The sequence below is a fragment of the Pan troglodytes genome, chromosome 4, assembly GCF_028858775.2.
Source record: "Pan troglodytes isolate AG18354 chromosome 4, NHGRI_mPanTro3-v2.0_pri, whole genome shotgun sequence".
NCBI classification, from domain to species: Eukaryota; Metazoa; Chordata; class Mammalia; order Primates; family Hominidae; genus Pan; species Pan troglodytes.
The window spans coordinates 19,703,012-19,723,155 of NC_072402.2; the positions used below are offsets into that span (position 1 = coordinate 19,703,012).

At 38.5% G+C, this 20,144-nt stretch overlaps 1 protein-coding gene and 1 long non-coding RNA gene across 5 annotated transcripts in view; one reads left to right on the forward strand and one right to left on the reverse strand.

Moving 5' to 3' along the window:
• Positions 1 to 15,025, forward strand: part of PCSK1 (proprotein convertase subtilisin/kexin type 1) — a 42,472-nt gene extending 27,447 nt beyond the window's left edge. For all 3 annotated transcript variants that reach the window (XM_001134900.7, XM_024356553.3, XM_003310651.6), the window contains 5 exons: positions 5,291 to 5,524; positions 6,441 to 6,598; positions 8,013 to 8,146; positions 10,468 to 10,629; positions 12,116 to 15,025. In XM_001134900.7, coding sequence (XP_001134900.1) covers positions 5,291 to 5,524; positions 6,441 to 6,598; positions 8,013 to 8,146; positions 10,468 to 10,629; positions 12,116 to 12,493 — 1,066 coding nt within the window. In that variant the 3' untranslated portion in view covers positions 12,494 to 15,025. The remainder of the gene's footprint in view (positions 1 to 5,290; positions 5,525 to 6,440; positions 6,599 to 8,012; positions 8,147 to 10,467; positions 10,630 to 12,115) is intronic.
• The window catches only part of LOC129143936 (uncharacterized), an 812,938-nt gene that overhangs the window by 362,556 nt on the left and 430,238 nt on the right, over positions 1 to 20,144 (reverse strand). The gene's annotated exons all lie outside the window — the stretch shown is intronic.

The following is a 20,144-nucleotide window of genomic DNA, read 5'->3' on the forward strand; positions in this document are numbered from 1 at the left end:
GTAATGTCAATTTTATGTAAGAGCTGAAATTGTAAAAGTGCAATCCTTGGTTTCTAAAACCTCAAGGCTTCTTTTTCTGTATAGTAGAAAATGACCCTATACAGAAAATAATCCTTTCCTTTTCTTTTTCTTTTGGAGACAGTGTCTCACTCCGTCACCCAGGCTGGAGTGCAGTGGCACGATCTCGGCTCACTGCAACCTCAACCCCTCGGGTTCAAGAAATTCTTATGCCTCAGCCTCCCGAGTAGCTGGGATTACAGGCATGTGCCACCATGCCTGGCTAATTTGATCCTTCTTTTTTCTATATAGGAGAAAATGATCTAGGAATGATCTAGCCTCATTAATCTCAGTCTCTGATGGACAGTCTCTAAAGCAGGTGTTTCATTTCTGTGAAACACTCAGATGGGTTCCAAGGGGTCCATGAATCTCTTTGCAACTAAATGCAGAATTGCTTATAAATGTATGTATGGCATATTTCTGGGGAATGGCTTATAGGTTTCAACAGATTCTCAGTGTTCGTGATTTAAGAGATATTAAGAGTCTATGATCTCCCAGGTGCATATCATAAGAATTTAATTCCCTTCATTTTGACTCAATTCATCAGTAAGATAAGCGTGACTGATCTATCTTAACATTTATATCCTTACTGCCAAGGTACATAGAAGTTATTAAGATTTCTGTTCTCAATTGAACATTTTTCTGAACTCTATTCAACTGTCTATACCAAAGCTGAATGCCAGAATTTCTAGACATGTGACCAAGCTTTATCCCAAGGCACTCAAGAATGAGAAAATCATTTAATCATGTGCCATCCCACAGGAACAACTATGGAGACTGAAGAGCCCTTGCCTAAACTTATCAAGAATAATGGCACCTAATATTGATTAGGTTCTTACTGTAGACCAGACACAGCTGGCCTCTTTATATACAATATTAATTATAACCCTTACAACATTCTTATGACATAGAAATTATTAATTTCACCTATAAATGGGAAAAAATAAGGCTTAGAGAGGTTGAGATATATAACCAAGATCCCACAAAGAAATTCAAACTCAAGTCTCTCTGACTGCAAAGGCTGTGCTATCGGCAACCACACCTTGCAGCCTCCCACAGCCCTGTGAGGGAGAGGCAATGTTGAATGGCAGCCTATCATCTCCTCAAATAAAGGAGGGTTCAGAAGATTGAGGCTGATAAATGAACATGCATTTATGAGTTTCTTATAAGTTTTCTGTCACAAGCAGACTACTCAATATGCTGTGTTAAATGTTATATAGCCAGAGTATTGGGGAATGGGAGGAGAAAAGGAAAGGAGAAGGAATGGTTTCTGGCTGAATATGCACAAAGAAATACTTTCCTTCCCCAAAGCGATGTTTCTCAAGTACCAGCATATATAGTCATCACCTGGGGAGTTTATTGAACATGCAGGTTCCCAGGTCATTTTGCCAGCAACTATTCAGACCTTGTATCTGCCTAGGAGTTTCTGGTATTCAACCTAGGAATTCCTTTCTTAACAAATCTCCCAGGCACTTTTTAATGCTAGTAATACCTTAACCAAGTTTTGAGAAACAAATGCTATAAAGAGTTACTTTTACCACTGTGTTTTTCTACAACCTCATCCACCTGTGTTTGTGTAGAAACCCATTAGGGTAGTTAGTAGGTGTATCTTGGAGATAAATATACTAAGAGAAGAAGGAATTCCTTGCATAAATGTTTGTGGCACTATTATTATTATGTAGTGAGTATACCTAAGAAAGCTGTAGAAAATAGCCTCAGCCTTCTGAGGAGAGATCAAAAGAATCAGAATAATTTTTAATAGGTGAGGAAAATTCTGAAGTGAACCACTGAATCCCTTCACACCTTTGGAAATATTAAACAAACAGATAAGCCAAACTTCTGGTCTTATTAAAACCTGGAGAAAGAGAAATGGACTTTCAATGCTGCATGAAACCTTTGGAAAAAAATCACAACAAAAAATTCTTGACTTAGTGGGTTGTGAAATGTTAGAAAGTCCAAGTTAGAAAAATTTTAAGATCTAGGCTAATTTAGGTATGATTAGAGGCTGAACCAGATAGCTCCTAAGACTATTCACTCTGGAATTTTGTCTCCAAATTACATTACCTACATCTCTTCTAATTAGAAGCAATGCTTAATTCGGTGTTTAATTCCATACCCTTATTTTCTGTAAACATATCTTTGATTAGCAACTCAATGCAGTGTTTAAAAATGTAATTATTGTGGATGTCATTGAGCACAAATTAACAAAGGAAGGCTGTCAGGAATGAGTTGCACTGTTGTTAGCAGCTCCTTTTCATTTATGAAATACAAGCACACGAATGAACAATAACTGTTAGAAAAATACACCGGGGTCTGTCATGGGGTGGGGTGAGTGGAGAGGGATAGCATTAGGAGATATACCTAATATAAATGACGAGTTAACGGGTGCAGCACACCAACATGGCACATGTGTACATATGTAATAAAACTGCACGTTGTGCACATGTACCCTAGAACTTAAAGTATAATAATAATAAAAAAAGAAAAATAGGTTTTTCTAATTGCATGACAATGAAGCTCCTTAATATTTTGCAGAGACTAGATAAAGGAAAATTTTAAAACAAAATAACCTGCAACTACATATAAAATAAATGCTCTACTACAGAAACATAGGACACACATGCTATATGTGATAATCATGATTATCAGCACCTTGCCTTAAGCCTCCTCAGTACGCTTCCTCCTTCCTGCCTCCACACATGCACCTGCACACACTGATGATCCAAATGGAAAACTGGTGTGTTGCCCGTTGACTGCCTTGATAAGAGGCTTTTACCTAAAACTCCTTTTAAAAGACTGGAAGGAAGCAAGCATTTCAATAAAATGTCCTATTCTATTTACAAGTGTACCAGGTGATTATGAGGCAAGCATTCTGGGACTCACTGAGGATCCCTAAACTGGTGTCCTTCCAAGGCCTCTGTCAGTCACTCTCCAGGGTAAAGTGGTATGTTTGTCGGGAACTCAGCTCAGGTGAGCTGAGCTGTCAGGTGTGGAGTAGCCTATTAATTCAACAAGCCAAAAATGAAAGCATTGAGCCTTTAGTCACTTACTGCTATGACATAAGCAAGAGTCTGAAACCGGAGAAAACACTTACTCGCCCTGTTCCTGGCATACTGGTTGAGTGGCTCAGCACAGACTTGAGGGTCATCTCACTGCTGAGGGAGCCCCGAACAAAAGGCTCTGGCAATTTTATGGACTCTGAGGTGTGAGGCGGGGAGGGACCAAGAGAGTCCGGGAGTGGAGAAGCACCAGGCACTGAGTCTGAGTGAGGAAAGTGTCTAGATGTTTCCCCTCCTCTCTCCACGAGGAGGCCTGACCAAGGGACCTAGGAAGGAAAGCTCTCACCAGCTAGGAATGTCAGTATGGAAAGAACATGAGGGGCCAGGGGGCCTGCGGCCTTCATGGAAACTCCTCTCAGAGGCTGCGAGCCACAAACTGCGCACTGTGTCTGCATGGGGAGGGCAGCTTCCTCGTGTGTCGTGCCAGGTAAGACCTTTGAAATTGCCTATGGTCAGGCCTGAAAAATCACACACAGTTTTTAACTAGGAGCCGGACTCTTCAGTGTTTAGGAATGTCCACTGCCTCTTTCTTGTCACAGGGGATTACTGAGCCAGTACATGATGGGCTCTGGGAAGAAGGCAGCAAAGTGAGCCAGACTCCCCTGATGATTGTTCTCCAACCGAGTGCTGAGACAGGAACCTTGAGGACTAAAAACTGGGGCATCTACTTATTACATAATGCTTGATTGGCTTCAGGGAACAATACAGGTCTCAAAGTCAAGGAAAAGTTTGAGAATCTGACTGATGACTAGGAGCAATATGTTTTAAAATTATATTTGGGGCTAGTTAGCACTTAGGCATGTTCAGTCTCTGAACCAACCATATCTGCTGAGCATATACCCTGTGCCCAGCATTCTTCTGGGTGCTACACATCAGAGAGCAAGATAGATAAAGATCTCACCACTTATCATGGTTAAATTAGAACCAGGGAGAGAGACATTAACAAAACACAATACAAATGAGTTTCCCGCATGTTAGAAGCCTATAAGTGCAATGGAAGGAGAACATGCACATATAGCAGAATAAGAGAGCTCGGAACCATGTGGGAGAGTGGAAATTTTAAATAGGTTGATCAAGGAAGGCCTCATCATAGTATAATAGATCCAACAATCCCTTATACCTCTGATTTATCTTTTAGTGTTGCTAAATTAATCTTACTAAGACTTATGATTTTACTATTTCCTTACTCAAAAATTCTCACTGATTCCCACTGCCCAAAAGATAAAGTATAAGCTCCCTTTCTGGCATGCCAGGTTCTCATCGCTCTGGCCCAGTACTCCTCACTGCCTCTCCCCTGCCCCAGCAAACCAGGCTGTCATCTGGCCACACCTGTACTGTCCCACTTTGGTGCTTTTGCTCCAGTGGCCTTCTTCTCTATCTCCACTTCTTAACACTCTACCCCCTGTCAAAGTCCAGCTCAAATATTTCTCCCCCACAAAGTTTTCGTAGATCTTTCTATTCCATGGAAATTCTTTCTACTCTAAACTCCCACAATGCGTTAAGCTATGAATATAGCACTCACCAGATAGAATTATAAAAAGCCTTAATTCTTTTTACTGGATTGTAAACTTCTAAAAGACAAGAACCACATCCTTGAATATCCCCACGGTATTAGCATAGTGCCTTGCAAGAGTGAGCTCAAATAGCTAAGAGTTTCTTGACGCTTTTGATAGATAAAGAAAAAGGCAATACATGTTTACAGCAGGTAGCCAGTCTGTCTTTAACATCTCACTCTTCCTAAGAAGGAAGTCAAGGCCTCGTCTGTGGGTTCATAATGCTGAAAGTACTAAGGCTTTTAATGGACAGCATGAGACTGGAGGGCATAAATAAAGTGTTACCATTTAAAATGTTTGCTCAGTTAAATGGAAGTAATTAGAAATTAAGGACAAAGTTTTATACTTCTATATTGCTGAGGACTGAATTTTACTCATAGTAAAAGCTTATATGCTCTGGAGAGAAGTCATAACTTATATGTTACAGGGAGAAGTTTTCAGCTCTGTATTCTGAATTCTGAATGAAAAGATATATGAACAGTAATAGACACTAGAATAATATAACTACAATAGCAAAAGGCACTTCATAATCCCTGAATGGAGATGCTTATTGTTAGCACTTGCTTTTGCAAGGAAACTTCATTTTTCTCTGAAAGACACTTTGGGTCACTTGCCCTCCAGCCCAAATCTCACCTGGCGAGATATGCAGCACCTGGTTGTCTGGACCTCTGAGTATGACCCGCTGGCCAATAACCCTGGATGGAAAAAGAATGGAGCAGGCTTGATGGTGAATAGTCGATTTGGATTTGGCTTGCTAAATGCCAAAGCTCTGGTGGATTTAGCTGACCCCAGGACCTGGAGGAGTGTGCCTGAGAAGAAAGAGTGTGTTGTAAAGGACAATGACTTTGAGCCCAGGTAAATATCTCCTGGAATTTTAAACACATGTGTTCCCATGGCATAATTTCATTACTATGTTGGCCATTCTGCCTGATTTTTTTGTATCTACCCTTCTGAAGTAGATGGAGGTGGAATTTTCTAGTGTTCTCTGTGGGTGTCCATGGGGACTAACTGAGAGACCAAAGCTCTAGAAACCATGTTAACCATTTGCATGTTCCTCTTGTAGTCCACCTACCACATAGCACCCAGTCTAAGATGCAGCATTGTTTTATTGTCAATTAAACTGTGATCAACCACCCATCAGTTTTAAGATTCATTCTAAATTCAATGTTTAACTATTTTTTTAAAATGCATCTTAGGGTTGATGAAATGCAGTACTTGCCAACCAGTTTTACCCCAAATCTTCTTGCAGAATAGCCTTGCTTCATGCCACAGTGCTGTGTGATTCATGGCTTTTCTTCCATGAGGGATTCTTTATCATACACTTACATAGACTCCCTCTAGCACACCACATCTTGTCACAGAAGAAATTTCTACTAGGAGTGTTTTGTAATTTCTATCAAAGCAATCAAAATAATACTGAAGACCTGCTCACACAAAATATCCAAGGATGGGAGGCTTGGGGCATGCCTTCAGAAGGCCTTCTAGATAAAATCATTTTTTTCTTAAGAGGGGCTTTTTGATGGGTCTACAATAAATCTGCCTGAATTTGACTCCACAGCAAATAGCATTGTATTTAAGTATTAGTGCCCCTTACCATTTTCTTATGCATTAAAATTCATGTATACATAATTCTGAATTAGGTTCTACACATCACAGGGAGTAACAAAAAGCTTAGTTGAGTATCTAGTCAAGATTGATGCGTGCAGATATGCATAAAATGCAAGGAAGTTTGGATATACTTTATTCAATGCTGATTCTTTAATGTATTTAGAGCCCTGAAAGCTAATGGAGAAGTTATCATTGAAATTCCAACAAGAGCTTGTGAAGGACAAGAAAATGCTATCAAGTCCCTGGAGCATGTACAATTTGAAGCAACAATTGAATATTCCCGAAGAGGAGACCTTCATGTCACACTTACTTCTGCTGCTGGTAAATTAAAAGAAAAAAGTTCTAAGCCATTTATATTTTTAAGTGTAAGTTGAATGATTCAAATAACTGATTGCTTTTGTTTATTCATAGAACAAAGTCTCCTAATAGATATTTTCAGGTCTTAAAAAACATGCTTATTTTTTCCTTTTTCTTGGTGTTAGATATCCCTCTGCCCTGCCCATTTCCACTGATCCTTTGATAAGCAGAGAATGAGGCCCATTCAAATAATGCTAATTAATACACTTTTCTGAAGTCATGCATTTTCAAACTGTTTACTTTTCCATTTTACTGACCTATCACTTTTCTCTTAGATAACAAATTAGTGAAAGTTACTCTGATAATTAACCAAACTCACAGACATATCCGAAACATACAAGGAGTCCATTGAAAACTGGGAATTCAGATCGATTAGAGGAGATTGAGAAGATTAACAAATTTATCATAGTAACATGAATAAGGCCATTTTATATGATGTATGAACATTTGCTTTTTCCTGCGAGGGCACTAATTCAGATAAGATAGTGGATAGGAAAGAGCTCGTGAACCATAAGCCATAATCTAACCAGGAGGAGCAGTCCCAATACTCCTTTATGTTTTAGCAGGACTCAACTGACGAAATTTGGTTTCTGTGGGTGATATGTGAGGAAAGATGAGCTATCTCTATGATCTTCCTCCTGAATATTAATTCTTAGAGGTTTGGAATAGGCTCTGTTAATTTTGAAGTTATGCTTTCTAGATGTATTGGAATTAACCTGAAATATTGGTGGAATGCTTTTTTAATTGATAGACCTGCAGTTATTTAACCCTTCCACATAGAACTATTATCAATTGATCTAGAAAGGGCTGGGACTTAAAAATTTACAGGTAACCTGTCTTTTAATATAAGAGATTGTTAAATTAATATATCTTTAAGAAATTAATACATTAATTAAATAATTATGATTATTAATGATTGCATAATAAATTAAATAATAATTTTTATGTCTAAATCATTATGGAGTCAGGCACCTACTAAATTTTCAAGATTTCCTCTCACACTTCAGAAATTATAGTTTCATTAAAATATTTTTAGATTTTTGACTCTCTAATTCAATTTGTAAATGTAGTTCACCGAGTTTTCCTTATTTAAATAAACCTTAGTCAACATTTTCATTCATTCATTCATTATTTTTTCCACAATATTTATTGAGGCAAATAATATTATTCATTATTATATATGCCAGGCAATGTGCTAAGCACTATAGATAAAAACATCATATTTTTTCCTTGTGAATGTCTCTATCCTGGTCTTACACTAAAAGAGAAAATTAGGAGAACTCATCTTTTTCAGCTTTTATTTTCAGTTATCAGATGCTAGAGTGTATCCTACTATCAGAGCTATTAGGACATTCATTAACTTGCATTTTTTTCATAGGAACTAGCACTGTGCTCTTGGCTGAAAGAGAACGGGATACATCTCCTAATGGCTTTAAGAATTGGGACTTCATGTCTGTTCACACATGGGGAGAGAACCCTATAGGTACTTGGACTTTGAGAATTACAGACATGGTAAGTGTGAATGAGAGGATGAAAAAACACAAGCTTACTTTTAAACATTTTGAAGCACTTTTAAGGTTGATTTCATCATTAATTAGGGCCCTAAAGAATTGTACCCCTTCTTAGTAGAAGTAAGGGAAAAGTAGAGTGTTTCAAGCCCTGACCACTTGGTTACGTAGATAATATTCAAAAAGAAAGATTAGGCTTCAGCCATACTATAAGAGGGGAAAAAACACTTATATAAACAATGTGACAGACTGTGGGACAAATCCAGGTGTTCCCATGTCTGCATGCAGCCAGCCATCTGACCTATTCAGCCAACAAAATCAATCATATTCACAAAGATACTTAAACGCTCAGACCAACTTTGGTGTGACATTCTGCCAGAGTCACATCTTAAAGGCATGCTTACGATTATTCTGCAGTAGCTATTTCGATGTAGCTTAATGTTTGGAGATACCTTATTTAATATGACTTTTTTAAACAGTTTTAGTCATGAAACAAACCGAAAGCATTTCTTATTTCTTTTTCATTCTGTTTACTAACATTCTTTGACATCCTTCTGTAATTTTAACACACAGTCACAAAAATGAAAGGACAGAGCAAAAGTTAGAAAAAAGCCAAATATAGCTTAATTATTTATTTTTGCATCATTTCTCCAACATTCTCTGTAGGTGAGAATATAAATGAATAATGTTTTGGCTCTGAGTTCTTCTGAGACAAAAGTGTAATAAATATCAGCAGTGTAGAATTATATGCCTAAATAACTTTTTTTTTTTTTTTTTTTTTGAGACGGAGTCTTGCTCTGTCACCCAGGCTGGAGTTGCAATGGTACAGTCTCGGCTCACTGCAACCTCTGCCTCCTGGGTTCAAGCGATTCTCCTGCCTCAGCCTCCCGACTAGCTGGAATTACAGGTACCCACCACCAAGCCTGGCTAATTTTTGTATTTTTAGTAGAAACAGGGTTTCACCATGTTGGTCAGGCTGGTCTCGAGCTCCTTACCTCAGGTGATTTACCCATCTCGGCCTCCCAAAGTGGTGGGATTACAGGTGTAAGCCACCACACCCGGCCTAAATAACTTTTTGAAAATAAATCATTTAAAGTTCTTGGAGATGTCAATTAAATTAATACAAATTCTATAGTCGTTTGTTACATTTTTTTCTCTGAGGATAGCTTTCTCCTAAAGACTGCTAAAATTGTGATTTAGAAATGGAAGTTGTAAAATGTCCTGCTCTCATAGAGCAAAAAAAAATGTTCTTAGCATATGGGCCTGTTCTTGAACTTGGCCTCTATTCTTCAACTCAATTTCACCATCAGGAAACTAAGAAAATCTATTTACCAAGGTGGGATTTATTTCATGTCAAGTCTGCAAAATCTGACCTTACACTTCTAAATTTTTAAAGATATTTTAGATTTTAACACATTATTTATAATTGTTGAGCCTTGAAAATTATGACTATTCCCCCAAATATGCAACTTTTTGTAACTGAATTTATAGACCTCTTTTATTTATTTAATTTATTTTTTGTCATTGAAATTTATAGACCTCTTTTATTTAGTTTTTTATTATACTTTAAGTTCTGGAGTACATGTACAGAATGTGTAGGTTTGTTACATAGGTATACACATGCCATGGTGGTTTGCTGCACCCATCCACCCATCGTCTACATTAGATATTTCTCCTAATGCTATCCCTCCCCTTGTCCCCTACTCCCTGACAGGCCCCGGTGTGTGATGTTCCCCTCCCTGTGCCCATATGTTCCCACTGTTCAACTCCCACTTATGAGTGAGAACATGCAGTGTTTGGTTTTCTGTTCCTGTGTTGGTTTGCTGAGAATGATAGTTTCCAGCTTTATCCATGTCCCTGCAGAGGACATGAACTCACTCTTTTTTATGGCTGCATAGTATTCCACAGTGCATATGTGCCACACAATTTTTAAGGGCTTATTAATGCTAGAGGTTGTTTATAATACTCCATAGAGGCTGACTTTTTTTCCCAGTGGAATGTTTCTATAAGTTGATAATTGGGAAATATATTTATAGAAGGTACAGTCGGCTTTTCAAGAACACATCCAATATGGAAAAGAAGACTTACATAGAGATTTCTGATTTTTAAATTAAATGTTTGATTATGAAGCAATCAGTTTCTAAACTGTTGAACCTACAAATTGTCAATTTTTATAGCAAGAGTGGATCCAATGGTTTCTTTCACATGAAATGCACAGAATCTTAAAATGAGATTTTAACAATGAAATCCTTTTTAGCTATTTTGAATGAGTTTGTTTTATATTATCTAAAACACATACTAAATATAGGTATGCTTATTTGTTAGTCTGGAAGAATTCAAAATGAAGGAAGAATTGTGAACTGGAAGCTGATTTTGCACGGGACCTCTTCTCAGCCAGAGCATATGAAGCAGCCTCGTGTGTACACGTCCTACAACACTGTTCAGAATGACAGAAGAGGGGTGGAGAAGATGGTGGATCCAGGGGAGGTCTGTGTGGCTCTGTTCTTGGCATGCTCTCTTTTGAACTGGGGTAGACAATGTAGTCAGTGAAGCTGTACCCAACTTCCAAGCAGGAAATAAGTCAAACATGGATGGGGAGGATAAGAAGTGATAGTGGTAAACTATTTTTTTCCATAGGATAAAACTGTATTTTTTTCATTCAATATTTTATCCAGAACTTAGAAATCACAATTAATGAATTCAAAAGTATTAAATTTCCTAACATGAATTTTCTCCACTTATGACAGATAACAAATGGAAAAAAAAAGTTGTCTTTATGCCCAATCACATATATCTAACATTTGTACTGTACTTTGTTTTTAAGCATTTTCCACATTGTCTCATTAACATATAATCCCTATAACCTAGGAAGGATAGACATTAGTGTATCCATTTTGCAGAAAGAAAAACAAGGCTCAAATGGCCAAATCATGTAGGCTTCTTTTTATTAATTCATTAACTGACACTTCTTGGCAACACCAAGGTGAGCGATAGATCACACTTTTTCTCAAAAAATTTCAGAGGATAGCTAAAATAAGTCGTTCACATTCCTGGGTTTCAGCCTGCTATGGCTCCTGGCTTCCTTCTGTCAGATGGTGAGAAAAGCCCACATTTTCTTTATCTCTGTATCCCAGCATCTAGCACAGTGCCTCAGGTGTAATAGGTAGGTTTTCAGAATTTTCAGAACGCCCTGCTCTGAATAGGTCCAGCTCTGAGCTGGGTGTTTTGGAAGATACAGAGGCAAAGTACATATTCAAGAAACTTATACATGAACTGTGAAGGCCTCAGCTTGAATTCTAGTTCCATTTATATTCTTCAAAGCAGCTTCCCTCCAGGACCTGAGTCCTGAGTACTTTTCTTCACAGTCTGGGAAGCAGGTTAACCTTGTGAGTGTTGGAATATTGAAACACTTCCACAGCAGTTGGCCAAGGGTGGCTTCTCTGAGCTCTCCAGCTCCCTCCTCCCCAGCCTAGCACCTCAGTCTCTCCCCCGACCACTTCTTACAACTCAGTGGCTAAAAGGGTAGTTCTGAAAGCCAGTGCCTCCAGGAAGGCACCCCCATGCTACCGCAACCAGTGGGTGCCTTCTATATGACTTGTTAGATATTTTGATATCCTCTGCTTCCCAAAATGGATTCCATGACAGCAGGCTGACAAGTAAAGAAAACCACCATGTACTGAGTACTTACCTATACAGTCTCATCTAGTCTTCAAAACCACCACAAATGGAGGTACTCTTATTCCACCTGACAGGTGAAGTTGAGGGAGATTAAAAAGGTTGCTAAAGGTACCCCAGAGGGTAGGCAAATGAGGGTTGAAGCCCAAGTCCATGTGGCTCCCAGTCTTGAACTCTCTCCCATCCCCTCATTGCCTCTCAAGCGGCAGGCAGCGTTCCTGTGGTAGGGTTGCACCTAGCTTGCCTGGCCATAAATAATGAGCCTTCTTCCCTTTGTGGATGGCATTCTATGTTTTAGGAGCAGCCCACACAAGAGAACCCTAAGGAGAACACCCTGGTGTCCAAAAGCCCCAGCAGCAGCAGCGTAGGGGGCCGGAGGGATGAGTTGGAGGAGGGAGCCCCTTCTGAGGCCATGCTGCGACTCCTGCAAAGTGCTTTCAGTAAAAACTCACCGCCAAAGCAATCACCAAAGAAATCCCCAAGTGCAAAGCTCAACATCCCTTATGAAAACTTCTACGAAGCCCTGGAAAAGCTGAACAAACCTTCCCAGCTTAAAGACTCTGAAGACAGTCTGTATAATGACTATGTTGATGTTTTTTATAACACTAAACCTTACAAGCACAGAGACGACCGGCTGCTTCAAGCTCTGGTGGACATTCTGAATGAGGAAAATTAAAATAAGTGTGTGGTCCCAAGTTGGAAATATTCATGCTTCTTCCTTACCCTGCGATTTTGCCTGTGTCTGAAGTGGTTGTTTTGTCATGAATTCTTATGCTTATAATATCCTTTGTGGTACCTTTTGTTTTTCTCCCTAAACTGTACATGTGAAGGGGATGAGCTCAAGCAGGAAGTTCAACTTCCAGAATTGATCATAGGTATTTCAAAACACATCTTTCCTGTCTGCACAAGTGAAGTGTTTTGTTCTTTCTGGAGTCACAGTTGACAAAAAGCTCTTACACTACATTAGAACACTGCATTAGAGCCCATTTCAATTCTCAAAAGAAAAGGCAAAACCTGGGATATCAATTAATTTGAAAACATAATCTGCAAAGAATGAGAAGGAGTCAGAAACTGTTTCTGTAGCTTGTTCCCTGTCTTGTCCATGTGGTTCTTCAAATTTTGATGCCAAGAAAGTATTTAGTAGGCCTAATGAAGGAGTTCACTGTAAGACTCATTCCCTAGATCTTTCTATTCCAAAGTGCCACTCATTCCTGTAGTCAAAATCTGGTCATGTTGGTCAAAAGCTGGATTATTTAGATCTAGAAACAGATCTTGAAATCTGAATGCTCTGGTTTGAGCAATTTTCGAACATTCTTTGCCTGGCGCACGGTGTCTGTGGTGCCAGAGGCGTCCGTGGATCCAGAGGTGGTTATGACTCGTGCTGCATGCCTGGTCTTTCCTCTGTTTCTCCTTCTTCTGAAAGTTTTCTATACCTGTCTCCTTTCTCAGCCACAAAATAAATGTTGGGAGAAATGATATATACCACTTTCCCAGAAAAAAAAAAAACTTACACTTGGGACTTGGCAAATTCCTAGTCACAATTTTTTTCAGCAGTAACAGGAAACCACTCATCACATGGAGACCTAATGTAATAATAGAAAAATACTCATAATAGGGAGAAACCATGACAAGTTTTGTTTTTGTTTTTTTCCAACTGTATTCATTAGAACAGGGTGTTCTAGGTCTTTGAAACTGAATGTTTATTCCTTGATACTTAAAGATCTTCTCCAATCCTATCACTGATAGTGTCCAAATTCTCACCAAATTGCTCCTAAGCTTCAAATCAGAAGCAGAAACTGGCAGACCATGGACCTTAATTGTCCCTCAGGTAGATTTTGTTTGGTATGCAGAATGTTTTTAAAATATGAGTGGTTATTGAAGATATGATGTTTCACATAAAACCTCATTCTCGGACCCATCTTTGCTCATGGCAACAGTTAGCTGGAGCTGAGTAGCAGCTGCCTGATTAGATGAGCTCTCAGTCCCCATGGCACCCTGCTCCATGTTACCTAGAGCAGGCACTTGATTCCTTGCTGGGCAGTATCCAATAGGCATTTGATTTTGCCCACTCCTACACTAAGTGAATGTGTACAAAGTGTAAATGCATTAGGAAAAAACAAACTACCCGCATCTTCTGTTAGGCAGGATCTGTACAATAATAATTATGAGTTTGCTTATGTAATCTCGCCTCACCTGGATGCTCGCTAATACTAATTCATTTATTACTAACCTTCTGGCTTCCTTCTCTCAATATGCTTACAAAGTCTCCAGTCACCTACATTGCTGGCTTTCTCCCACTGAGTTTGCTGCTTGCAATTCTTCCATGAAGTTTGAACTTCATAAGGCAATTCATGGCATTGAACTGGTTCATGAAAAGAACACTAGAGTCTGTCATTTGCTTTGGCTTGAAGTATGGTTGGTAACACAAATTTTCACCTGCTCTTCTACCATTTGAATTTGTGTAGAACGAGGGTGTTTGCAGAGCAATGCCCATAATGCTTAGAGAATGTTCTCCTAAAAGACTTGCAGAATCACTCTGTCCTTGGAAGTTTCATATGTTGTTTGATATAAAGTGTTAGATAGAATTTCCAATATTGGAGCATATCAAAAAGTATTAAAACTAAAAAGGACCAGAGAATTCTTAGATTGGCCCAGAAAGGCCAATAAAGAGTTAGAATGAAAACTCATCACTTTTCCATTCCCAAGCTAGTGCTAGATGTATAAATCTTTCTTTTGATTCTTCCCAACAAAATATTTTCTGGGTTAAAACCCCAGCCAACTCATTGGGTTGTAGCCAAAGGTTCACTCTCAAGAAGCTTTAATATTTAAATAAAATCATATTGAATGTTTCCAACCTGGAGTATAATATTCAGATATAAAATAGTTTTGTCAGTCTTTCTTAGTGCCTGTGTGGATTTTTGTGAAAATGTCAAAGAGGAAACTTATATACTATTTCCCTTGAAATTTTAAACTATATTTTCTTTACAGGTATTTATAATATACCAATGCTTTTATCAAACAGAATTTTAAAGAGCATAATAAATTATATTAAAGAACCAAAAGTTTTCCTGAGAATAAGAAAGTTTCACCCAATAAAATATTTTTGAAAGGCATGTTCCTCTGTCAATGAAAAAAAGTACATGTATGTGTTGTGATATTAAAAGTGACATTTGTCTAATAGCCTAATACAACGTGTAGCTGAGTTTAACATGTGTGGTCTTGGTATTCTTAAGGGAACTTCCACATTATACATTTGATGTATTGACCAGAATATGTAAAATATGCTTATAAATCAGAAAAATAAATCGTTTCTCACTAAGTCAAAAGAAAAAGAGCTCACGTTTCCACCACAAACAAGATCTCCCTCTTTTATTGCGTTTCCCAAATGGACTATACAAAAGAAAAGCTGACAGTTTACATTAAGGAGTTAATTCCTTTTTAGGAAATTGGGCTTTCTTGGAGTCAATTTAAGAATCTACCTGAACAAGGTATGTTTTATTTTCCTCTCTAGCCCATCCTTCACTTTCTTGACAACATGCAAAGCTGTATGACTGAGCCTTAACTGAAATGTTGAGAAATGAACAAACTATCTAAACTAAACTAAACAGACGTACTACATGTAAGAGAAATGATTCCCAATATTTCACCAAATAGGACTTAGTTTACAGGCTAGAGTAAAGCAGCTAAGTGTGAAATCCTTCCCAGAGGTTCTCTCATTAGAACCCTCAAAGTTCCAACTTTTTTTTTTTTTTTTTTGCTAGAGTCTCACTCTTTTGCCCAGACTACAGTGCAATGGCATGATCATGGCTCACTGCAGCCTCCACATCCCAGGCTCAAATGATCTTCCCACCTCAGCCTCCCTCACAGCTGGGACTACAGGTGTGCACCGCCATACCCAGCTAATTTTTGTGTTTTTTGTAGGGACAGGTTTCGTCATGTTGCCCAGGCTGGTCTCAAACTTTTGGGCTCAGGTGATCCACCTGCCTCAGCCTCCCAAAGTGCTAGGATTACAGGCATCAGCTACTGTGCCAGGCCCCAATTCCCAACTTTGATTTCTGAACTTCAGGCCCACTTCTCTCTCTTGCTTCAAACTTCCATTCCTGGAATTTCGACCCACCATCTCAGAATCTGACCTTTTTTCCCTTGGGAACTGGTTTTTCCCCAGAATCCATTCATTTCTCCTAAGTCATAATCATTCAGTAAAACTAGAATGATCTTTCAGAAATTCCAGAAGGACTTCTTTCCATCAGGATTAGTTGAAGATATATCTCTATTTTCATTTCATTGATTAATCGATTAACTGATTGATTGTACATATTTAAGGTGTACAATGTGATATTGTGATATATAAATACATAGTGAAAGGATGATTACAGTCAAGCAAATTAACATATCCATTCTCTCAGTTACCTTTTTTCTTTTGTGGTAAAAGCACCTAAATGCTAAGAAAACTCTTCAAGCAAATTTCCAGTAGGTAATACATTTTTATTAACTATAGTCCTCATGCTGTACATCACATCTCTAGACTTTTATCCTACATAACTACAACATTATACTATTTGACCTATATCTCCCCATTTCCCCCCACCTCTCCCACCCCACTGCAACCACCATTCTACTCTATGTTTCTATCTATTTGACTTTTTTAAAATTCCACATATAAGTGACATTATGCAGCATTTTTCTTTCTGTGTCTGGCTTATTTCTCTTAGCATAATATACTCTAGGTTCATTCATTTATTGCGAGTGGCAAGAGCTCCTTTTAAAGGCTGAATTTCATGTGTGTGTGTATATATATGTATATATATATACAGAAATAGTTTGTGTGTGTTTGTGTTGTATATAAAACAATTTCCATAGATGGTCTCTACTTTCTTTTGAATGTCCATCTGGTAACTATTGGATTAACCATGTACATGCTGTGAGTACAAACACAAATACATGCACATGTACAAAGGATACAGATTAATTCTTAAATACAAGTTTAAACTCATGAGGAGGAAGAGAAATGCCTTCCAACTGTCTTGTAATTTGCAAAGCTATAGCATTCATATAAATGATTGTTTGAATTATCCACTCTGTTCCCTCTGCCCCTGTGGACAGAGTATACTTTCTTGGACCACTGATGTTGACCACGCAATCTACTTTGGCCAATGGAATATTAATGAATGTGATGCAAGCAGAGGCCTCAAATGTGCTTGCACAGTTTGGCTTGGCCCTTGCTTTTCAGTGACCCAGCGCTGTGAGGAGAGTGTGCCCCAGGAGCTACTGCCCCTTAAGCCTGGTTTCCAGAACAGATGTATATGAACCAGATGTAAATCAAAACCACATTCTGGAACCAAGCCCAGCCAACTCATAGCAAGAAGCAGAGCCATCCTGAGAGAGAACAGTCTAACTAAGCCTGTATGTTGTTGCTATATGTACATATTTTATAAGCATTACTCTATCATTAATGTACCAGTAAAAGGAGGTGACTGCAGTCATTATGTGCCCATCATTCTCATGGCATGTGCCAGGGAGGCAGAGACCACTTTCCTGGTTTCTATACTGGTTCTCTCTACCATGTGTGCCACTTTCAGTCAATTTGGCTGGAATGCCATAAAGCACTTTCTCTCTCCTCCACATCCATATGCACCCCATCTCTATACACCCCCATATTGAGAGTATCTTCATTAAATAAGTATCTGAACAGGGACCCCCAATCTTGAAAGGAATTCTTGCTCTTAGAAGAGGATAGAGGAAAACATCCTCGAATTTCTTCCTGCAGGGTTGTCATGATTGATCCCTTCATTTCCCGTATCCCTGTCCCTAGTGGCCCCAGTGACAGGTGATTTATAAACCTCGATGATGTCTCAGTGAGAGGAGAGTAGCCTTTGGCCTTAGTTCTGTCTTACATATTTTACAACACTTCTTGCATCATCACTTCTCCTATTCCAGGCACCACCAGGGCTCAGCTCAAAACTCATTCTTGGGGAGGGTCCAGTGCTCCCCACATATCATGCATAATTTTCAGTTCATAGTCACATTCATAGAAAAGAGTATCATTTGAGCGTTCCATGGTAGGGTGCCTAATGCCAGTCTGTTTTGGATAAGAAAATGCTTACTGAATAGTATAAATTTTGAGCCCAAAATGTTAAGATAAGAGAGATTTGTAATAATAAAGAAATTTATGGGCTGTTTCAAATTCTCTTGCCAGAGAGAATTAGAAGGAAGAAAGCCCACCTATGAGGTCCTATCCATCCCATCAGGTTTCTCAGAGGTGGATCAAACCCATCTTGTTTATCTGAGCATCTAGGCCCTTGGCTCTGGTCATTCTTTACTAGCACTTAATAAGCTTTTGGGACATGAATGAATGGCCGTGAACCTGCTGTTGTTATTTTTACTTACAGAAACCAAAAAGCCACAAGCCTTAGCTTTTCTCAATCAGTTGCTGTAAATGATACTATTCTAATCATTAAAGGGCCAAAAATGTCTGAAAATATATTAACAACTTAAAGGCTAGAGGTGTGGACTCTTGAGTCAGCCACAAATGAATCTGAATCCAGGCTCTACCACCTTCTAACTATGTGCCATTGAGCGGGCCTCACCTTTCTGGGCCTTATTTACTCATATACAACAATGAAGTCTACCTCTTATGCATTTGCTGTTAGGATTAAATAAGATAATGCAGAGAAGTAATTTCATTGTTTTTGTTTTGTTTTGTTTTTGTTTTTGTTTTTGAGATGGAGTTTTGCTCTGTTGCCCAGGCTGGAGTGCAGTGGTATGATCTCGGCTCACTGCAACCTCTGTTTCCTGGGTTCAACTGATTCTCCTGTCTCAGTCTCCTGAGTAGCTGGGATTACAGGTGCCCACCTCCATGCCCAGCTAATTTTTGTATTTTCAGTTGAGACAGGGTTTTGCCATGTTGGCCAGGCTGGTCTCAAACTCCTGGCCTCAAGTGATCTGCTTGCCTCGGCCTCACAAAGTGCTGGAATTATAGGCGTGAGCCACCGTGCCTGGCAAAGTATGGTTTCTGTAGAAAGTAAATATTCAGTAAATGTTAGTTTTCATTATTTGTGAGATTGTTGTTTTTATTGTGGTGTCATGAAAACAAAACGGACTTTAGAACCAAACAGATTTGAATTTGTAGCTCTTATCTGCAAATCCAATAAAGGAGAAAATGTAAGAATCGATGAAGAAGATGAAAATACTGTTAAATATCTCTGGCTAAGATTATGTGGCCTCGTGAATTGTCATTCCAATGTGAACCTTCCTTTCCTAATGCCACATTGGAAATGGGTTAATCATCACCAGTGTAGACTGAACTGCAACGAGGAATCCTTGAAGTGACAGTTGAGGTTCAAAAGGCTGTTCCCCAGGACTAAGGAAAGCCAGAGGCAACAAGTGAGGGAAAAGAAGATATTGAATAAAGAAAATCATTGTTTAATTTTGTCTCACATCCAATTGGTAAGGATTTCTCCTAGCATCCAAAAAGAAATTGAAGTAACAATTTTCAAACAAAAAAAAAATTTCTAAAGCATTGAGATGCCAATAATAACAATACAAAACAGATTCTTCCTTAACTATATTCACAACACAGTGCATTGTTTAATTAAATTCTCACAAGAATCGTAAAAACGAATCTGAGATAAATAATATTATTGTCCTTATTTTGAGGATGGGAAAGTGAGACACTGAGGGGTAACGTGTTTTGTTTACTTGCTTAAGGTCATGCAGATATCAAGGAGTAGAGCTGAGATTTTAACCTGGCAGTAATTCCAGCATCCAAGCTATGCCTTATATTAGCAAGACAAAAAAGGTGACATGACACTTTAGAAGATATTTATAGCACGGAATAAATATTTATTCTTAAAAACAATTCTAAACTCATGAGAAGGAAGATAAATGTTTTCCTAACTGCCTTGTAATTTGCAAGGCAATAGCATTAATATACATGACAGTTTGAATCATCCACTCTGCTCCTTCTGCTCCATGAACAGAGTATGCCTTCCTGAACCATAGGAATCTACTGCAGATTCTTTTCTGTTATTTGAAATAATAGGAAAGCTTTTGTTAACTGAACATTTTCTTTGCATTAAGCACACACTTTCTATATTTTCACAATGATAATTCATGAATAAGACATGTTATTTCTAATGGTTGCATTATCCTACAAGTGAAGTATTTTTACATACATGGAAACTGAGATTCACAAAGGTTAAATCATTTGCCAAAGGTTGTACAGTTAAGCCGCGATTTTAAAACTGGTTTATCCAACCCTATCTTTTTGCTCCTTCACTCTGTTTCGCTTTTTAGCTTTACTTCCAAATTTTGCAAACTGATGCCTT